The sequence below is a fragment of the Grammomys surdaster genome, unplaced genomic scaffold (genome assembly GCF_004785775.1).
Source record: "Grammomys surdaster isolate TR1022 unplaced genomic scaffold, NIH_TR_1.0 255, whole genome shotgun sequence".
Taxonomy (NCBI): domain Eukaryota; kingdom Metazoa; phylum Chordata; class Mammalia; order Rodentia; family Muridae; genus Grammomys; species Grammomys surdaster.
In genome coordinates this window covers 10517402-10536109 of record NW_021604696.1, presented here as the reverse complement: position 1 = coordinate 10536109, position 18708 = coordinate 10517402, and the positions used below count along the sequence as shown (strand labels likewise).

The 18708-nt window shown below is 40.6% G+C and overlaps 2 protein-coding genes across 5 annotated transcripts in view; both read right to left on the bottom strand.

Annotated features, from left to right (window-relative positions):
• The window catches only part of Il18rap (interleukin 18 receptor accessory protein), a 30411-nt gene extending 26792 nt beyond the window's left edge, over positions 1 to 3619 (bottom strand). For both annotated transcript variants that reach the window (XM_028775403.1, XM_028775405.1), the window contains exons 1-2: positions 3573 to 3619; positions 2510 to 2578 (exon numbers count right to left, since the gene is read on the bottom strand). The gene's annotated coding sequence lies outside the window, so the exon portion shown is untranslated. The remainder of the gene's footprint in view (positions 1 to 2509; positions 2579 to 3572) is intronic.
• Positions 3620 to 12654: 9035 nt separating this feature from the next.
• The window catches only part of Il18r1 (interleukin 18 receptor 1), a 31958-nt gene continuing 25904 nt past the window's right edge, over positions 12655 to 18708 (bottom strand). For all 3 annotated transcript variants that reach the window (XM_028775513.1, XM_028775512.1, XM_028775514.1), the window contains 2 exons: positions 16417 to 16575; positions 12655 to 14433 (listed from right to left, as the gene is read on the bottom strand). In XM_028775513.1, the coding sequence (XP_028631346.1) occupies positions 14078 to 14433; positions 16417 to 16575 (515 nt within the window). In that variant the 3' untranslated portion in view covers positions 12655 to 14077. The remainder of the gene's footprint in view (positions 14434 to 16416; positions 16576 to 18708) is intronic.

Below are 18708 nucleotides of genomic sequence, written 5' to 3'. Positions count from 1 at the left end.
GAAATTTGCTCTGTTTTGTGTTGTCATTCCTTTAATGGTTTGTTTACTCTTCCTTGAATGGTCCTGAGGAGGTGTCACCTCAGGAGAACCTCAAATAAAAACAGAAGAGCGATCTAAAACAAAATATAAAATGCCTAAACTATAACAGAGAAGCTCAGTAAACATGATTAATTAAGGTAATGTTCCACATACCAGTGATGACACCTCAGTTACTAAATCTAAAGACAGCAGAATGACTGCCATGCTGTGCAAATAATTCAAAGTCAGCGTGTAAAAATTATTAGTTACATTAAAGAGGAAGCAAGCAAGCACCAAAAAGAAATAAAGAAATAAATTCAGGATATAAATAAGAAAGCGAAATTGAAAAAAAAAAGGTGGAGATTGGTAAGTCATCTGGGAAGAAAGTTGAGACTTTGGGAAAATAACCCACAGAAATGAAAAGCTCAGTAAAAGTTTGACAATGGACTTCATAGCCAGTGTCACTATGATGAAGTAGAATTTCAGAGACAGAAGACAAGGACAAGGAAACATGACATGCAGACATCAGTGGAGTAGAAATAAACAGAAATATGAAATACACAATAATATACAGAAAACTATTCACTAACATTTGAGCAAAACAATTGCCAATTACTACATGGAAATGGACATATAAGCCCAAGAAGCATCTAGAACCTAGGCAGACTGAAGAATGATGTCTCCACAACACATGGGAGTCAAAAAGCTGAAGTTAAAAAAGAAACAATATTAGAAGCTGTGAAAGAACAAATGTTGACTTATTACTAAGGCAAATCTATCAGGGAAAAAAATAAATTACACCTCAGTATAAGCCCTGAAGGAAAGTATGTAATGATGTATCACAGTAGTGAGAACAGGTGAGTGGCAACAGAAATAACTGTTTTCAGTGCATTTATCTTGAAACAGGTGAAGAAAGGAAGAAAGCCAAGGGCGAGTGCAGTCAGGATCATGACATGACTACTAAGCCATCATTGTAGATGACATTGTAGAATTAAGACCTATGCTTACACAAGTAGGGGGAACGGAGTGAGACTTGATAATGAAAACACAGGAGAGAATACATTTCATGAGAAGAACAAATAGACAAGAGAGAATTAAGAATAGCATAGGTATTTCCAACTTAGAAAACCAATCAACCTTTAATGTAAAACTGGTAGAAGACAATGAAATCAACAAAAAAGTTAGGAGGAAACAATCTCCTTTCAACAACAACCATAGATGGCAGTGGTTCTAATGTGCTGATTAAATCCCTCAAACTGGCTGAATAGATTAAAGAATATGAGCCTGTTGTTTGTTGTCTACAAGAAACACCCCCCGTTTTAGTTACTGGGTTTGTTGTTGTTTGTTTTGTTATGTTTTACCACTGTGATAAAGCACCGTGACCAATACAACATGTAGAAGAGTTTATTTGAGCCTCTGGTTCCAGAGGGCTAGAGTCTGTGGTAGCAAAGTGAAACTTGATGTCAGGAGCAGAAAGCTGAGGGCTCACATCACGAACTATAAGCACAAAGCATAGAGTGTGAACTGAGAATTGCAGAAATCTTTACATTCTCAATGGCATTCTTCTTCCAACAAGGCTACATCTCCTAAATCTACCATGGCAGCACTATCAACCGAGGAACAAGTATTCAGACATCTGAGTCTATAGGTACATTGGTTAAACCACTTTTCTGGCAAAGGCAGACACAGAATAAAGCTGAGACAATAAAAACCAACATACCAGGCAAATTAAAGCTGAATTCAACAAGAATAGTTATATTTATATCTAACAAATTAGACTCCATGCCATACTGATAGAATATAGAGAAAGTTAACACACATTAATAAACAAAGTGGTCCATCAGGAAAACAGAATTACTATAAATGTCCTGAATTCTGGGGTACCAGATTTCAGTTAAAAAAAAACAAACAATACTGAATACAAACAGATTCACTCAGCTACAAAAACAGAAAACAATTTGGAAATCCCATTTTTAATCAGTACTAGGTCATCCAGACAAAACATCAACAAAGAAACTTGGGCATTAACCTGCACCACAGCTCAAATGGGCTTACTAGACATCTATAAATCCATCTAAAATCTTCAGAATATACAATATTCTCAGCAGTCATAGTAGCTACTACCATTGTTGTACACAGACCAGCCAAGAACAATCCCATTCTGAAAAGTCCACACTTTAAAACCCTTGTCTCCCAATGTCTGTTTTAAAAAGACCACTTGATCTCATTCTACCATTACCCAAACACATCAGGGATTCCAAAGAGACCATCCAAGGGTAGAGTGTCTTATTTGTTGAGCATTGACCAACTTAAACCAACATGGCTGCAGATTCTACTTGTGGCAGTAAAAATGATTGACAGATACCAGTAAACATAGTCACATTTGTCATTCTGTAAAACATGTGTGCTACCTCTCTTGCTTTCCCAGTAGGTAATCAAATCTTGCATCACTCATACCAGCAGTGCCCGATAGTAAACGATAACCACATACCTGTTCAGTAGTAGAAGGGAGAATCATATCTGGATGAAGAGGGTTTCAAAGTTTCTCTTCTTGCCATCACTATACACCCCCTCCACAGAAGGAGATAAGAAGCCAATGAGATGATCTGAAGATCTGAAAGATCTCTTTCCTAAAAGTTTCCAGAAGATTTTCATTTTTTTTTAAAAAAGTCTCTATCTTTTTCTCAGAAGCAGAAAAAGTTATTCTGAAGTCATTAAAAAGATACATGGTTGACCATATTGTAGAGTAACAATGAACTAAGCTTTTCAAAGAACAAAGCATTTGCTGGGAGGAGAAAAATGAAAACCGTGAATGAATTACCAGGAAGACTCTCAGTCCTGTGCATAGCCTTAAAATACAAATAAAAACAAGATGCTACAGAGCAGTCTAACAGTTGGAGTATCCAAACAATACTACGATGATGCTCACATGGTCCATGGTAGCTTGTCCTATGCTTGCCTCCAAAGATGGACAAGTAGTGTGGCCTTTCAAATTTGACCAGCATTTGAATCTCTCTATTTATAATCCTTCAAATAAAGTGTAAGAAGTACTGTACAAAAAAGGTATACTCTGAAACTACTTTTTCAAGTTAAGGTTAAAAACTACACTGAGATACAAGTATTGCTACCTAATACCACATCTGTGATTAAAAATATTCTACAAAAAGCAACTGTTTAGCAATTTACTTTTTAAGTCCTTTAAAAAAATTATTTGGGGTTAAGGAATCTAGCAAAAGAATATTCTGTTCTCTTACTTTTGTTTCCTGCTCTTACATACATAAAAAAATAAAGACCTTCAAGTCTATATGTAGCGAATGCCAGCTTGTGTATCTGAAAAAAAAAAAGTGTGAAAACACCCATTTTCAAAGGGTTCTACTACATTTTTTTTTCTTAGCAAGAGAGTTACTTGGAGAAGATGTAAGGACCATCCAATTCATACAGTTTGGAAATAATGAGTTACACCTGGACAGAAAAGGCCAACCTTAGTATTTGGTAAAGGACTGCTGGCGTTGGAAAATGCCTGGTCATAACAAAGAAAAAATGAAATAAACTACCTTTTTATCCACGGAAGAAAAACCCTGAAATAAAGCATTCAAAGCTGTCCTCTGGCCAACCTCCTTGACAAGAAAGGGCTTGTGGTTAGGTTTAGTTGAAATGGTGAGTAAGCCTGCTTCCTTTACAGGAATTTCCTGTACAGAATGTTAGCATTTGACACGGTTTCTCAACAGGGAAGTTCTTTTCTTATTTCTTCCTCCTCCTCTTTCTCCTCCTCCTTCTAAAACCAGGACTGCCCACCTTGCCTTTCATTTCAAACCTAAAGGCTTTCTTCTGATAAACTCTCTCTCACCAGCATCATGTTTACAGAGCAATAATGTATCAATGAGGAGAGTGAAATAATTGTAACTTTGAAAGGTGCGCAGGCTATTTATCTGCTTGTGCGTCTTGGAATGCCTAATTAAGATCTGCACTGTAATTAAAACACTTCAGAGCACCGTGAGACCACACTAATGACAAAGCCTCTTAATTAAACAGTGCTAGTGTACCTCCTAGCCCCATAAAGATAAAGTTGAAGTAGCTGAGCACAGCAAGGCATGCGGATTATTTCAGTGCAAGACTCCAGAAGAGCAAAAAATACAAACAGAGCCTAAGTTCATGTCAGGGTGGGGGCAAGGTGAGTGTTTACCTGAGGTGAAAGTGGGAATCTAAGAGTAATTAGCAACTGAAAGCAGGACTAAGCCATAAAAAACATGTATCCATGCTAGTTGTGGACCTAGCTCAAATTCCAAAAGGATTCGAGATTTTCCTATAGCCTATTGCAATGTGTAACAGGTTCAGAGGAAAGCACATGAGGGCAGACTCACAGTGTACTGCAGGGACAGCCCCATAATCAAAATCTAGACAGGACTAAAGGAGGGATACCGAGGATGGAGGGTAAAGGACAGAAGAGGTGTTGTTCATGAGAGGCAGTTAATAAATGTTGAGGTACATTCAAGGGGCCCGGGGGTTGGAAATGTCCTTATCAAACTTCAGAGATCCTGACATAGACCTTAAAGTTGAGCCCAAAGTTACTGCCAGCATGGTCTCCTAAAGTGAATTAATCTACAACTCTTCCTCAGAAATTTAACATGTCTTTTTAATCTGTATTTGGAAGAGAAAAGCAGGACATCATGAACCACAGGAGATTTGGGACCAGATGAAGGGCTTAGTCATCACAGGAAACTCAGGCTTTATCACTTGGTACAACCAAACTCGTTGAGGTGCACCCTCATGAGTAGAGAGAGAGCTGACCTGTGGAACAGAGAAGACAATGTAGAAAAATGTAATTGTGTATGGAAATTTTTAAAAATAGGAAAGAGTATCACAGATGAGCTTCGGTATGGGGAGTGTGGTAACTGGGCAGCCCTATGGAAAACTATGCAATGACTCCTGGCACCACACAACAGTGTTCCAAATAGACTAAGAGTTTTTTCCTTAAATTTATATTTATTTTTTAAAACTAGTTTTTAATTTTTACAAACAAGCTGAAGTATAATTACAACATGTTTCCTCTTCCCTTGGCATCACTCTTATCTGATTATGTGAGCCATCCTTGCTCTGTCCTCTCTTAAATACATGGAAACAACCTACTTAGTCTCTTCAGTGCTACCTGTACGTATACAGGTACACGTATACGTACCTGGGCTGACCACTTGTTATTGGGTAACCAGTTAGGCAAAATGATACTTCATTAACTGTTGTACCTGACAGTCAGATAGATGTCATATGATGTCAGAGTATTTATGTGTCAATGATTCTGACTTTATCCAGAAGCTCCTGTGAACAGCAGGATAACTTTTTAAATTAAGTTATTTATTTATTCACTTTGCATCCTGATCTCAGCACTCCACCTCCTTGCCACACTTACAGATCCCTCCCCCTTTTACTCCTTCACCTTCTCCTCAAAGAAAGGGAAGTGGGTACCACCCTGCCCTGGGGACATCTAATGCCAGCAGGACTAAGCACATCTTCTCCCAATTAGGCCCATCCAGGCAGTCCAACCAAGGGAAAGGGATCCAACAGCAGGTAACAGAGTCAGAGACAGTCTCTGCTCTAATTGTTAGGGGAACCCCATGAAGACCAAGCTGCACATCAGCTACAAATGCATAGGCGGCCTAGGTCTAGCCTCTGCATGCTCTTTGGTTGGTGGCTCAGTCTCTGCGAGCCCCCATTGTTCCAGGTTAGTTGACTCTGTAGGTCTTCTTGTGGTGTCCTTGGCCTCTCCAACTCACTCAATCCTATCTCCAACTTTTCCACAAGACTCCCTGAGCTCTGTCTGATGTGTGGCTGTGGGTCTGTGCATCTGTTTCCATTAGCTTCAGTATGACGCCTATCAGAAGACATTTAGGCTAGGTTCCTGTCTGCAAGCATAGCAGAGTATCATTAATAGTGGCAGGGGTTGGCTCTGGCTCTCTCCTATTGGTTAGGTCTCAATTTGGGGAAGTCATTGGTTGGCCTTTCCTTCTGTCTCTACTCCATCTTTATCCTAGTACATCTCGTTGGCAGAAAAGTTTTGGGTCAAAGGTTTGGTGGGTGGTTGATGTCCCCCTCACTCCACTGGAGTTCCCACCTGGCTACAGCAGGTGGCCACGTCAGTTTCCATATCTCCAGCTGATAAGAGTCTAAGCTAGGGTCACCTCCCATAGATTCCCAGGTCTCCAGCTAGTCCCAAAGATGCTCCCCACTGCTTTCCATCTCTCTTCCAGCCACCATACCTGATACTCATCCCCATTCTCCTTCTCACCCCTTCTCCTACTCAGTTCTCTTCATCCATCCACCTCTGATGTCTATTTTGTTTCATCTTCTGAGTGAGATTCAAGCACCCTCCTCTGTGCCCTCCTTGTTACTTAGTTTCTTTGGGTCTGTGGATTGTAGCATGGTTATCCTGCATTTTATGGCTAATATCCACTTATAATTGAGTCCACACCATGATGTCTTTCTAGGTCTGGGTTACCTCATTTAGGAGAATATTCTCTAATTCCTTCCATTTGCCTGCAATATTCATGATGTTCTTGTTTTTAATAGCTGTAGATTCCATTCCATTGTGTAGATGAACCACATTTTCTGTATCCATTCATTTTTGTTTTGTTTTGTTTTTTTGTTTTTCAAGACAGGGTTTCTCTGTGTAGCCCTGACTGTCCTGGAACTCACTCTGTAGACCAGACTGGCCTCGAACTCAGAAATCCACCTGCTTCCACCTCCCAAGTGCTGGGATTAAAGGCGTGCGCCACCACTGCCCGGCTTCTGTGTCCATTCTTAAGCTGAGGGACATCTGGGTTGTTTCCAGTTTCTAGCTGAAAAAAGCTGCTATGAACATAGTTGAGTAAGTGTCCTTGTGGTATAATAGGATATCTTCTGGGTCTATCCTCAAGAGTAGTATAGCTGGGTCTTGGGGTAGAACTACTACCAACTTTCTGAGAAATTATCAAATTGATTTCCAAAGTGGTTGTACAGATTTGCACTCCCACTAGTAATGGAGGAGTATTCCCTTTCCTGTATATCCTAGCCAGCATTGCCGTTACTTGAGTTTTTGATCTTAATCATTCTGACATGTGTAAGATAGAATCTCAGAGTTTTGATTTTCATTTCTCTGTTGACTAAAGATGTTGAACATTTCTTTAAATGCTTCTTGACCATCAGAGATTTCTCTATTGATAGTTCTCTGTATAGCTCCATGCCCCATTTTTTAAATTGGATTATTTGGTTTACTGGTGTCTAATTTCTTGAGTTCTTTATATATTTTGTATATTAATCCTCTGTCAGATAAAGGATCAGTAAAGCTCTCTTCCTATTCTGTAGGCTGTCATTGTGTGTCATTCCTGGTGTCCTTTGCCTTGCAAAAGTTTTTCAGTTTTGTGAGATTCTATTTATTATTTGTTAATCTTAGTGCCTTAATAAAGTTGGGAAATTTTAATCTAAACTGTAGTTTAATCCTTTATGATCTGGATTACATACAAAATACAAAAAAAAAAGTAAAAGGAAAATGATGAACTATGAGCAATATTTGAAACTTACATACACAAATCTTGTCATCTGCAATGTGGAGATTTCTTCCAGCAATGGAAATAAGATTAAACATCTCCACAACAATGTTGACAGAAGGCAAAGGATGGATTCTTATCCATCGCTATTGAGATGGCAGACAGCACAGTCCCTTTGGGGAGAAATAAACCAATATCAAACTAAACCATATGTGTGTTTGCTGACACAGCAAGCCTGCATCTTGGACATGATCTCAAAAACATTCAAGGAAAATATATGAAGATGTCTTTGAATAATATTGTCTTTCATAACTAATAAGAGCAAAATAATGAAGGTCCTTAGGACTGATTGAATAAACTATATAATCTATGTTTTCATGTCTAATTATGGAGTAGTTACTAATATGGTTCCAAAAAATTACACTGAAGTAACTCGCTGTAATCTGTGAATGGCGAGAGATATAAATATCTGTGCAAATTTATTTAGAGTATGGAAAAAATTCAATGCCAGTTTTTAAAGTATTTCCTTTCAGGTACAGAGTAAACAAGAGGTAGAGAGGAATGAGAAATGAATTCTGTATGAACTTTATTTTTTAGGTTTGCAAATATTTTTTCACACAAAGTAAAATGTTAAGAAGCAATCACTAAAAATGAAAACACGAAGAAGGAGCCTAACTATATCGAGTCAACAAAACGCTATCAAAAGATCATTTCATGTGATGTCAGAACACACGTGACTTTATCTTTTAATGAAATATTTCTAAGTGGAAATAATCTTAAAAGTGACAAATTGCTTTTATTAAAAAAAACTGTTGTTTAATATAAGTATTAAAGTTATTCTGAGGTTATTATATATACTGTACATTGAAGAAGACTAATAATTATATTAATATTATCAAACACTAGAGCTCTTGATGCAAAGGTTATGAAAGTAAAGTTAATGACTAAGTAAAACTTGCAGTCTTTAGTGAAATTGTCCTCAGAGTTGATTAAAAATCCCCTCCCCTCTCCCCCCCGCCTCCCTCTTTCCTCCTCCCTCCTCTTTCCTCGCTTCCTCTCCTCCCTCACTCCCCATGTGTCTGTCCTTGCTCTGTCTGATTCAGGAAAACTTGATGATCTAAGACTCAGTAAACCTAAGGCTGGTTCCTCTACCCTGAATGCAGTTTCTCCTGAGCAGCTTCATAGAGAGGTGTCTAAGAAAAGGCCAGAGCAGCTTAAGTCAGCTGCATCTTCTCGTGTCAGGAAACCACAACAACAGAAGAAGGAAATGACTGAAAGTCAGCAGCAATACCAAAGGACTTAAACATCTTGCAAACCTCCCAAGATGGAAGGCTTGAGCGTCCGCAGATTACTGTTAATTTAGAAGATGCTGTACGCAGAAAGCACTCATTTCTTACGATGCGGTGTATCTTATGATACGGCGTAGCATGCACCGTGATGTCAAAACATTAAAATACAGAGTGAAAATAACTCAGGCTGCTGTGGGAGACGGGCTAAGCCTGGGAAGCTATTTACAGTTCTAATCTGATTGCAGATGTTTGAGTATTTGTTGCATATTCCTCCTGCTATGTAGGTTAGAACTGTTTGTAATCAGTGTTTAATAAATAAAAGCATTCAGTTGATTGCCTCCTGCTGCTCTTTTATAACCTACATGTTGATTCCCTTTTGCTCATATTTTATTTTGCTGATTTCATGATGTGAATGGGTTGCCGTCAAAGTGACTACAAAGAGAGACTAGAATTCATATTAGAAAGTGGATGAGCGCCGGGCGGTGGTGGTGCACGCCATTAATCCCAGCGCTTGGGAGGCAGAGGCAGGCGGATTTCTGAGTTCGAGGCCAGCCTGGTCTACAGAGTGAGTTCCAGGACAGCTAGGGCTACAAGAGAAACCCTGTCTCGAAAAACCTAAAAAAAAAAAAAAAAAAAAAAAGTGGATGAGCTACTTGGGCAGGTCATTTGAACGAGATGACCCTTACCTGAAAATACAGTTTGTTTGCACATGTTAAAAACATGGCAGATACCCTGTTCTGAACTACCCCACATCCTGCCTTTTTGTGTTTATAACGCCTGTGTGAATAAGGGGTGTGAATAAGGTCAATGATTTGATTCAAAAATAAATTAAAATAAATTTAAAAAAACCTCACGGCTTACAATGTCCACATGATGGTGGCAGGAGCAGCTGCCTCAATTAACATGGAACTTCTGCTGATTTTCTGGTGGCAGTACTGAGGCTGATCTTAGGACTCTGCCAGCCTGGTGGCATGCCCAGCAAATGATGAAGAGTGTGGAATGTCTAGGCTGCTGCTCAGCTTTTAGACTGTATATCCAGAGGATAGTTTTTACACCTAAACTTTGATCTCTTAGAAGTATTTTCTCTGGCTCTCACTCTGTTAAACTGGCTGGCCTATAGTTCACTATGTAGCTAAGCCTGGCCTCTAGCTTATAGCAATCCTCCCATGTTAGCTTCCCAGGGTACAAATGAGCAGGCTTGGCAGGATTATCTTTCTAAGTAGAATGTTAGTGGAGAATTCAACGTACAAGGCACAGCTGTAGCTTCAGTGGTTTGTGAAGGAGAAAAAGGTGGGGTAAAGTGAAAGTACCTGGAGCCCAAGGTGTGCTCCCCAGATCTGAAACTGCTATTCCAGCATAGTCCCCATGACACCTCTGAAGTACCCAAGGCTCTCATGTAACAGTGCCAAGGCCCACTGACATGTTCACAATCCATTACTGAGTGCACACACCAAGCTGCAGTAATTATATAAGTTAGGAGTGGCATTCTCTGAGTTTATATGTCTCCCACCAGAAACAGGTCTCAAAGAAACCTAGTAGTTGACTGGAAGCTCCCAGCCTGAGCTCTGATTGCTATCACTGTGGCACACAGATGCAGTAGGAAGGGCCCCTGTTCTTCCCACGGAACACACATAGACTATTTCCTATTGGCTCAGTGGCTTGGTCACTCTGAAGAGTCTCGTTCCCCCAGCCCTGGCCCACCGTGCTAGAGATCTCACACACGTCGACATTCCTTCTTGAAAATATGACTTTCCCTAGCTTTTGTCTCCGCTTTAGAGCCATACTTCAGGAGCTGGTGACTCCTGAAATCCTTCCCGCCAGCCCCCACCCACACTGGAGCATTTAAAAACACAATTCACCTTGGCTTTGGACTCCTTTGCTGATGTTCCCATCCCGGCGCCATGGCGGTACCTGCCCCTTCTCACACTGAGTCCCAAGGCAGTCCACCTGGCTTGCCGCTGAGCATCAGTACAGCTCCTCTTCAGTCTTCCCTCCGTGCATCTTGGGGATGTCATATGTAGTCACGCCTCACCTAGGATATGCTTTCATCTGGCTTTGTCTTTTTGCCCCTAGCGGAATGGTCTATAAGGCACCTGAACACCCCCTTGCTCTTCCCTGCTCTGAGCCACGCCTCATGCCCTTAGTGGCCTGAGTGTATGGAGTAACCAACCACACGCAGCTTGTACTTGAGGGCCATTGCACAGGAGGGAACTTATCCTGGTATTATCAACATGGTCAAAAGCCCATGGCTGGGGAGGGCATAGTACCTAGGGTGGGACCAATTATTGTTACCTTGCTAAATGCTGATATTGTCAAAACGCCTTCTAAGTATCTATGTTTATGCCTACAGACCTGGGCTGCTCTCAACCTTGATTTAAGAACACTTTCGGGTTTGTTTTGGTTTGGTTTGTTTTGGTTTGTTTTGTTTTGGTTTGGTTTGGTTTGGTTTGGTTTGGTTTGGTTTGGTTTGGTTTGGTTTGGTTTTGGTTTTTTTTTTTCAGTGAGTGGCAGTCAATGTTAAGAAAAAGGATCAAAGTTCTGAGAATCTGAGTGCTCAGCCCAATATAAGACATTTTTGTTAGCTCTGCACTTCCTCCTCCCAAAGCTCGGGGGACATCCTGGAAGAGGAGGCAGGAAGAATGTAAGAGCTGGAGGATGCACAGCAGCACAAGACCAAATCAGCCAACACTGCAGCATCGATGGAAAAGATGTCACGAGGATTCTAGCGCTAACTGTCGGCAGATGATAGCTGCTTCGGGAGATAGAGTCGGTCTTCTGTGGAGAAGTGGTGCCTAATTAGCGTGTGCATGTTCTGGTGGATGACCTTAGCCACATCTACAGGAGACACTAACTGGACTTAGGTTATTTCAAAACTGAGGGCGATAGTTACATGTTGGGGAGCAGGGGAAGGTGTGGGGAGAGAGTGGGTGTCGATACGGTATTTCATTGTATACAAATATGAGGTTCTCAAAGAATAAGTTTTTCAAAAATATACACACAGCATGACAGGCATTTAAAAACAATAGCTGTAGGTGTAAGTGTTAAATTTCCCTCGTCTCCTTAAAAGAAGTGAGAATCTATGTTGAAAGCCAGGCAGTGCAGTCTTCACCAAAATAAACGAAAACGGTGTCAAGAAGTCTTAGGGTAAATGCAAAGACATCAAGAGACATTTTCAGTCTAACGTATGTATTTGGCAGATTTAATGCAAAATATATTTCATATAAAATAAGCTTCATATTTCAAAGTTTGGGTGATAAAGAACAAAGCAAGTTTCAAACTCTCTTCTGATTCTAGGTTTTCACACACAGGACATAAGATGTTGAATGAATTTACCTTTTTTCTCAGCCAGTCAAACAGTACATGAAGTCAGAAGCTACAAAAATTACTTGAGAATCCTCATTCTTCTTGTTTTTCTGTCTTGTTTTGTTTTCGTTTTCCCAAAATCTACTATATCTGTTCAGAATAGTCTCTGCTCGAGACTTTCCTAGACTATTTCTGCTTCACCCAGGCATTTGCAAACTCACAGCCAGCTTTGGGCTTCTCCGAATCTTCTTTTCCATGCAAGGTCAGCATACACACACACACACACACACACACACACACACACACACACAGAGGCAGTTCCCACAGACAGCTACTGTTCTGAACCATGGAGAAGGCCCCAGTGTGACAACTCCCTTTAGAGAAACAAGTGTCTTCCAGGGCCCAGAGATGTATGTATATTTCAGCAGGAGGTGTTTTGTGTGTGTTTGTGTATGTATATTTGTGTGTTTGTGTGTGTGTTTGTGTATGTGTGTTTGTGTTTATGTGTGTGTTTGTATATGTTTGTGTGTTTGTGTACATACGTGTGTGTTTGTGTATGTATGTTTGTGTGTATTTGTGTGTGTATGTTTGTGTGTTTCCTCTGCTGTGAGGTCTCTCCTCTGTCCTTTCCATTTGCTGCTATCCATTTGCAGATCTGTTTCCCTGCCTGCTCTCTAGCTCCCATGTGCTCTACTGTGGAATCACTGAGCCAACCAATGAGGGCAATTACTGCCATCAACAGTAAGAGCCCCATTTACAGAGCAGTCTTTAGTCCCCTTGTGAAGTAGGTGTGTTGACTTTAAACTCTAATTTTAGAGATGAGTAAACTGAAGTATGAGAAGTTGAATAAAATTCCAGAGCTCACAATGGAAGCAGCAAACCCAAGATTGTCCATCAAATTTGACTGCACCTACCACACCGTCAACCACCACACAGAAACTGCCTGCATGCCAAGGGCATCTGAAATGGCTTGTAAAAACAACAAGCGGTTGTTGGTTGTTTGTTACAGCTTAGCATCTTATACGATCCTACAGATAACCTTCTACATAAAGCCAACCAAAGCTTTAAGCCACTAAAGTTGAAAGGCCCACTGAGTTCTCTGAATTTAAATTTCTATCTGCCGCGAATGATATCAAGGGTTCCATTTCAAAGGTCTTATGAAAAAAATTAAGAAATAAGCAAGTTCTGCCTTACATCTGACTGAGTTTCTAAGAACTACCATTCAACACTAAACTCATTCTGAAACCAAGTTCCTGGAGCTTTCTCTCATTCCATTTGTCATCTGTACCCAGCTCTTTCTCTCACCTCTTGCACCTCCCAAGCCTGGGAGAGAGCCATGTACCCTTGAGATGCAGCAAAGACTGGTTCATAGAAAATGCCTCTGAGCATGTAAAATCCTCCAGTTCGAATCCATTGTTAGTTGAAAAATCCTGAAGAGATAGATGCCTTATTTGGGGACATAAATCAGTATGCCTGTTTACCTTCATCTTTGCTGAATGGGACGGTGTGCAGACAGCTCTAGGGCAGTGGTTGTCAACTTTCCTAATGCTTTGACCCTTTAATACAGTTCTTCATGTTGTGACACCCAACCATAAAATTATTGTCATTGCTACTTCATCAGCTGTGATTTGGCTACTGTTATGAATCAGAGCATAAATCTTTTTGGAGACAGAGGTTTGACAAAGAGGACACAACCCACAGGTTGAGAACCAGTGCTCTAGGGGAAGGAAGAATAACAAACTGATTTCTCATGAATCCCAAGGTCTTCTGGGAGTTCTGGATTCAAGGTTCTGTTTCATCTGTGATGACCCAATGACAAATCTTGTACCTGGGAGTGGGAGGGATAGTCACAAAATTCAGTCTTTTGAACCACAAGCCACCACTGTGAGTAGGCACACACATGACCTCTAACAGGGTTTCACTTCCTTTTAACATCGAGCTTATTGGAGCTCAAGGTGCTGAGAGAACTGGCCGGGCCTCCGATTCCTCTCTCCATGGCTTGAAGGCTTTTGCAGGCATCAGATAAAGAAGATTCTTCCAGAACCGTGAGTTTGAAGAGAGTGGCTTGTCAGCCTTCCATTTCAAAACTCTGTAGGACTTCAGGAGTTTCAGCGACGGGGGAAGAAAGGTGACGTTGCTGGCTGGAGTAAACTCAATTACGATTATTTTAATCTTTCTCTCCACCAGTGCTTCGTGGAGTCCACTCTCGAGTTCAAGCCTGGTTCCATTAGTCAGGTAACTCTCGCTGAGGACGATGATTAGCCTCCGGCTTTTCTCTATCAGTGAATGGATCTCATCAACAACAGCTAGAAGGGCAAGATTTGCATCAGTTCAGAGAACTAAATGGTGGACACAGGGGAATGCTCTTGCTTTACGGTTTTTAACTTTTGGCTGCACTACCAAGATTTTCTTTAAACATAAGACATTTTTATCTGTTTTAGACACTGAGCAAAATAGTCATCTGAATCACTATAAAGGTGAGTGCTCACTAAGCCCTTAAGCCTTCTTTAAAGCTTTGTGTGTATTGATTCATTTCTCCCCTACAGCAACCTCATAGGAAGGCACTGTTACCCCCATTTTGCCAAAGCACAGAACAATGAAAAACTTTCCTGCAGCCACGCAACTGAGTCACAGAGAGACAACCCAGGAGAAATACATTTTTATCATCACCGACTTGTTCTTCATTTATACAGGAAGGTCAAAGATTTAAAACAATACCCTAAGCTGACCCAAAACACCATTATTTTAGACCAGAGGTGGGTTTTCCCTAAACAGTTGGGTAGTAAACACTTCAGGCGCACTCTTGCTTCCGATCCAGCAGCGCACAGAGATACTGCACAGAGATACAGACCGTACATGGCTGTGGTTAGGTAAACATGGCTAGCCATACTCCCAAGCCTTGCTCTGGACCCCAGAGAGTTCAACCAAGCCTAGTGATAATTCCGCGTACCCAAAATGAAAACTTAATTTTTTTTAAACTAGGAACTCAGAAGGAATCAAAGGAAATAAAATAAAGTGGTAATAAAATATAGATCCATACTTTAAAAATAACGATGGACCTTCTGGATACCGAGCACACCAGCATGGCCTGCATCTCACCAGCAGTACTGCACCTTGTAAGAAGTGGTTTACCTCCAATCAGTACTGAACTTATGCTTTGCCTTTAGCGGCATTTTCCCTTTCTGATTTGTGCCATGAGGAGAACATAAAGCTATTTCCTATTTACTGCTGCCTCTTCTTTCTGGCTTAATTTATTACAGGTGTGGCACATAATAAATTCGGGATGAATGGATTACGGTAACAGTGACCACTGTGCTTTTCTTTTCTCTTCCTCCTCCTCCTCTTCTCCTTCTTCTTTCTCCTCCTCCGCCAACTTCTCTTCTGCCACCTTCTTCTCCCAGTTCTCTTGCCCCTCCTCCTCCACCTCCTTCTCTTCCTCTTCCTCCTTCTCCTCCTCTGCATCTTCCTCTCCTTTTTTCTCCTCTTCCTTCTCTTCCTCCTCCTTCTCCTACTTCTCTACTTCTGCTACCTTCTTCTCTTTCCTCTCTTCCACATTTCCCTCCTTCTTCTTCTCTTCCTCCTTCCTTCTCCTTATGCCTCTTCTTCCTTCTCTTCTTCCTCACTTTCTCTTCCTCCTCCTTCTCCTCCTCCTCCTTCCTCTCTTCCTCCTTCTCCTTTTTCCTCTCTTCCTGCTACTTCTCCTCCTTCTTCTCTTCCTTCTTCTACTTCCTTCCTCTCTTCCTCTTTCTCCTTTCATTCTTCCTCCTTCTCCTCCTCCTTCCTCTCTTCCTCCTCCTTCCTCTCTTCCTTCTTCTCATTCCCCTTCTCTTTATCTTCCTCTTTCTCCCTTCCCTCCTTCCCCTCCTCTTCCTCATTAGTTAATTTACTTAACATGCATATGTGCTATGCCTTCATGTGTGTATGTGCTCACAGAGGTCAGAGTTTGACCTTGAGTGCCTTCCTGGCTTGCCTTCCATGTGGCTTTTTGAGGCAGGGTCTCAGAAAGAGAAATGGCTGTACCTTTCCATAGGTGTCTGACCTGTGATACAGAGTGCAGGAGTCAATGTGGAAGGGCTGGAGTTATTTTCTCAATATTTATTACTGTGTGATAATGAAACGTTGGTTAACCAGACTGACCTGGTTAACTAATAACTAGTCAAAAGCTGATCCAATTTCTCTTGGCTTAACGGGCTTTAGCCATATGTACCTCTTAAAGGTAAAAAGACAAACAATCATCTCCTTACAAGAATTATCTTCATTAACTGTTTATCTAGGATTCCCTTTCTTACCTCCGCCAGGCACCACATCTCTTTCAAATATGCATAACTTATACCCATACTGCTTCTCCAGAACCCTGGGTAATGTCTCCACAGCAAAAGTGTACTCTTCTCCGTGCTCAGGATGACACTCTTTCAGGTAAGACACAAAGGCATCATATGTTTTACCATCTAGGAGACAAGGTGGACTCTTTTAATTTGTGATTATGAGAAAAAATTTTAAATAAAAGCCTGTGTGAAAGACATACAAAGAGAACAGAATTTTTGATTGTCAAATCTTAGATTCACACCAAGCAACCAGTGATCTAAATATCTTTTTAAAGCTTCTTCTTTAGGACTTCTACCAGAAAGAGAGGAGGGGAGGCAGAGAGAGAGAGAGAGAGAGAGAGAGAGAGAGAGAGAGAGAGAGAGAGAGAGAGAGAGAATCATGACACTAAGGCATATATAGGGAACCACCTCGATCATTCCAGGATTGGGAAGTAAGTTACTTCTTCACTCATTCACTTCAGTCAACTGTACCACACCACTACCGGAGGCTTTACTCTCTAAAGGCCTTTAGGACATAATGTCAAGACAAAGAAACATAAAGTAAAAAGATGCAAATCAAACTGAGACTGTATCTCAGATCACGGAAGAGATAACATGGGTACTTGGAACAAGATGCTAGCAACAATGGACAAAGAAGCCATGGATTTAAAGGAGAGCATTGAGAAGCATGTGGGAGGCATGAAGTTGTAATTATATTATAATCAAACACAGACACACACACACACCTAGGATATCAAATATCAAGAGGAAAACCTATGATCCCCTGAAAGCTTGTCAGTGAAACTCGAGTGGGCTCCCATTGAATTCTTGATAATGGAGCAGTAGTTAGATGTCTTGAAGAATGAAGAGGAAAACATGTCACCTAACTAACAAAGACAATTCATTCTCTCCACCGGGTGAGTAGATGTGTACATGATTCTCCTTTTGGTTTCATGCAGTCTATTGAAGAGACGCATACAACTTGACAGGACTGAACAGAAACACATTCACAGATGAAAACAACCTATGACTCAGACAAAGATAAACAAGATAGTTTGGCCAGTTAAAGAGGAGCAACCTCAATGGTCCTGCTTTCCCAACAACAGAAGTTTGAGTGATGTCCTCCGTTATGTAAGTAGTGTAGATGGGGCAGCAGGGTGATGGTAGTGGAATTGTTTTTATCACACAAAAACTTAGTAGATGGCCAAGGAGCTAGATCTGCACCAACTGAATGGAACGGTAAACATATTTGAGTCTTTTATCAAAATAAGATGGGATGGGACAACTCTGGGTGTATTCTTTCATATGCCATACTCTCTATAACCAATGTCCAAGCCCTATTTCTTCACAGTCAAGTTCAAAAATCAATGCTTTTTCTATCTGGTAAAAGCTTGTTCAGTTCTTCTCAAAGTATGCTGTTCAGCCAATTTGTTAGGACCAATTGCTAATACGAAGCAATTGGTTTAGCCGAATTGCATGTGTAAGAAAACTTTGGTAAAGATTACAGAATCATATGCTCACCAAATGTAGGAATGATGAGTGATAATAAAACTAGTTGGTAGTGTAAACAGTAAACAATAACTACTGCCTCTGGTTGATGCTTTTAGATGGCTGTGAACTATAGCTATTGTCCAGGCAATGAAAAAATGAGCTTTTGTAAATGCTTTTATCAATTCAGTGGCAAAAATAGGCAGCAACAGGTCAATAAAGGGTCACACATTTCTCGCAGTCAAGATATAACTGACCATGGGAAACAAGGAAGGTGATCCCATGTGTATCTATAGCACATGTAACATGCCTTTGTTTTTATGCATGAAGAACTAGTTTCCAACAAGTTTCCTATTTCAAGTAATTATTTTTATGATATAAACCAGCTCATTTTTATCAAAATTTATTTTTAAATGTGGATAGTGAGAGATTTGGGAGAAAAATCTGATTTTCTGATGACTAATAATACTTTTGATCTCTAATTAATGATATAAATGATCATTATATAGATGATCATTTAGGATAATAATGAGTTAGGAACCAATGTTTCTCCAACTGTGAGCATCAATTGACGATATTTTAGTAGTGGCCTGTTGGTTCTTTTCATGTTCTGTCAAAATACAGAGCATACTTGTTGACTACAAAATTTAGTTCCCAGACATATCTTCGTTTCCGCCCTTGCCACAGACTGCACCTGTTCATGGAATTCACTCTGAGTGGAATTTCTTAGAGCATGTTCCTGAATGCTTCTGCACTCTGCTGTATTAACTGTGATAAGGGTGAGTTGAT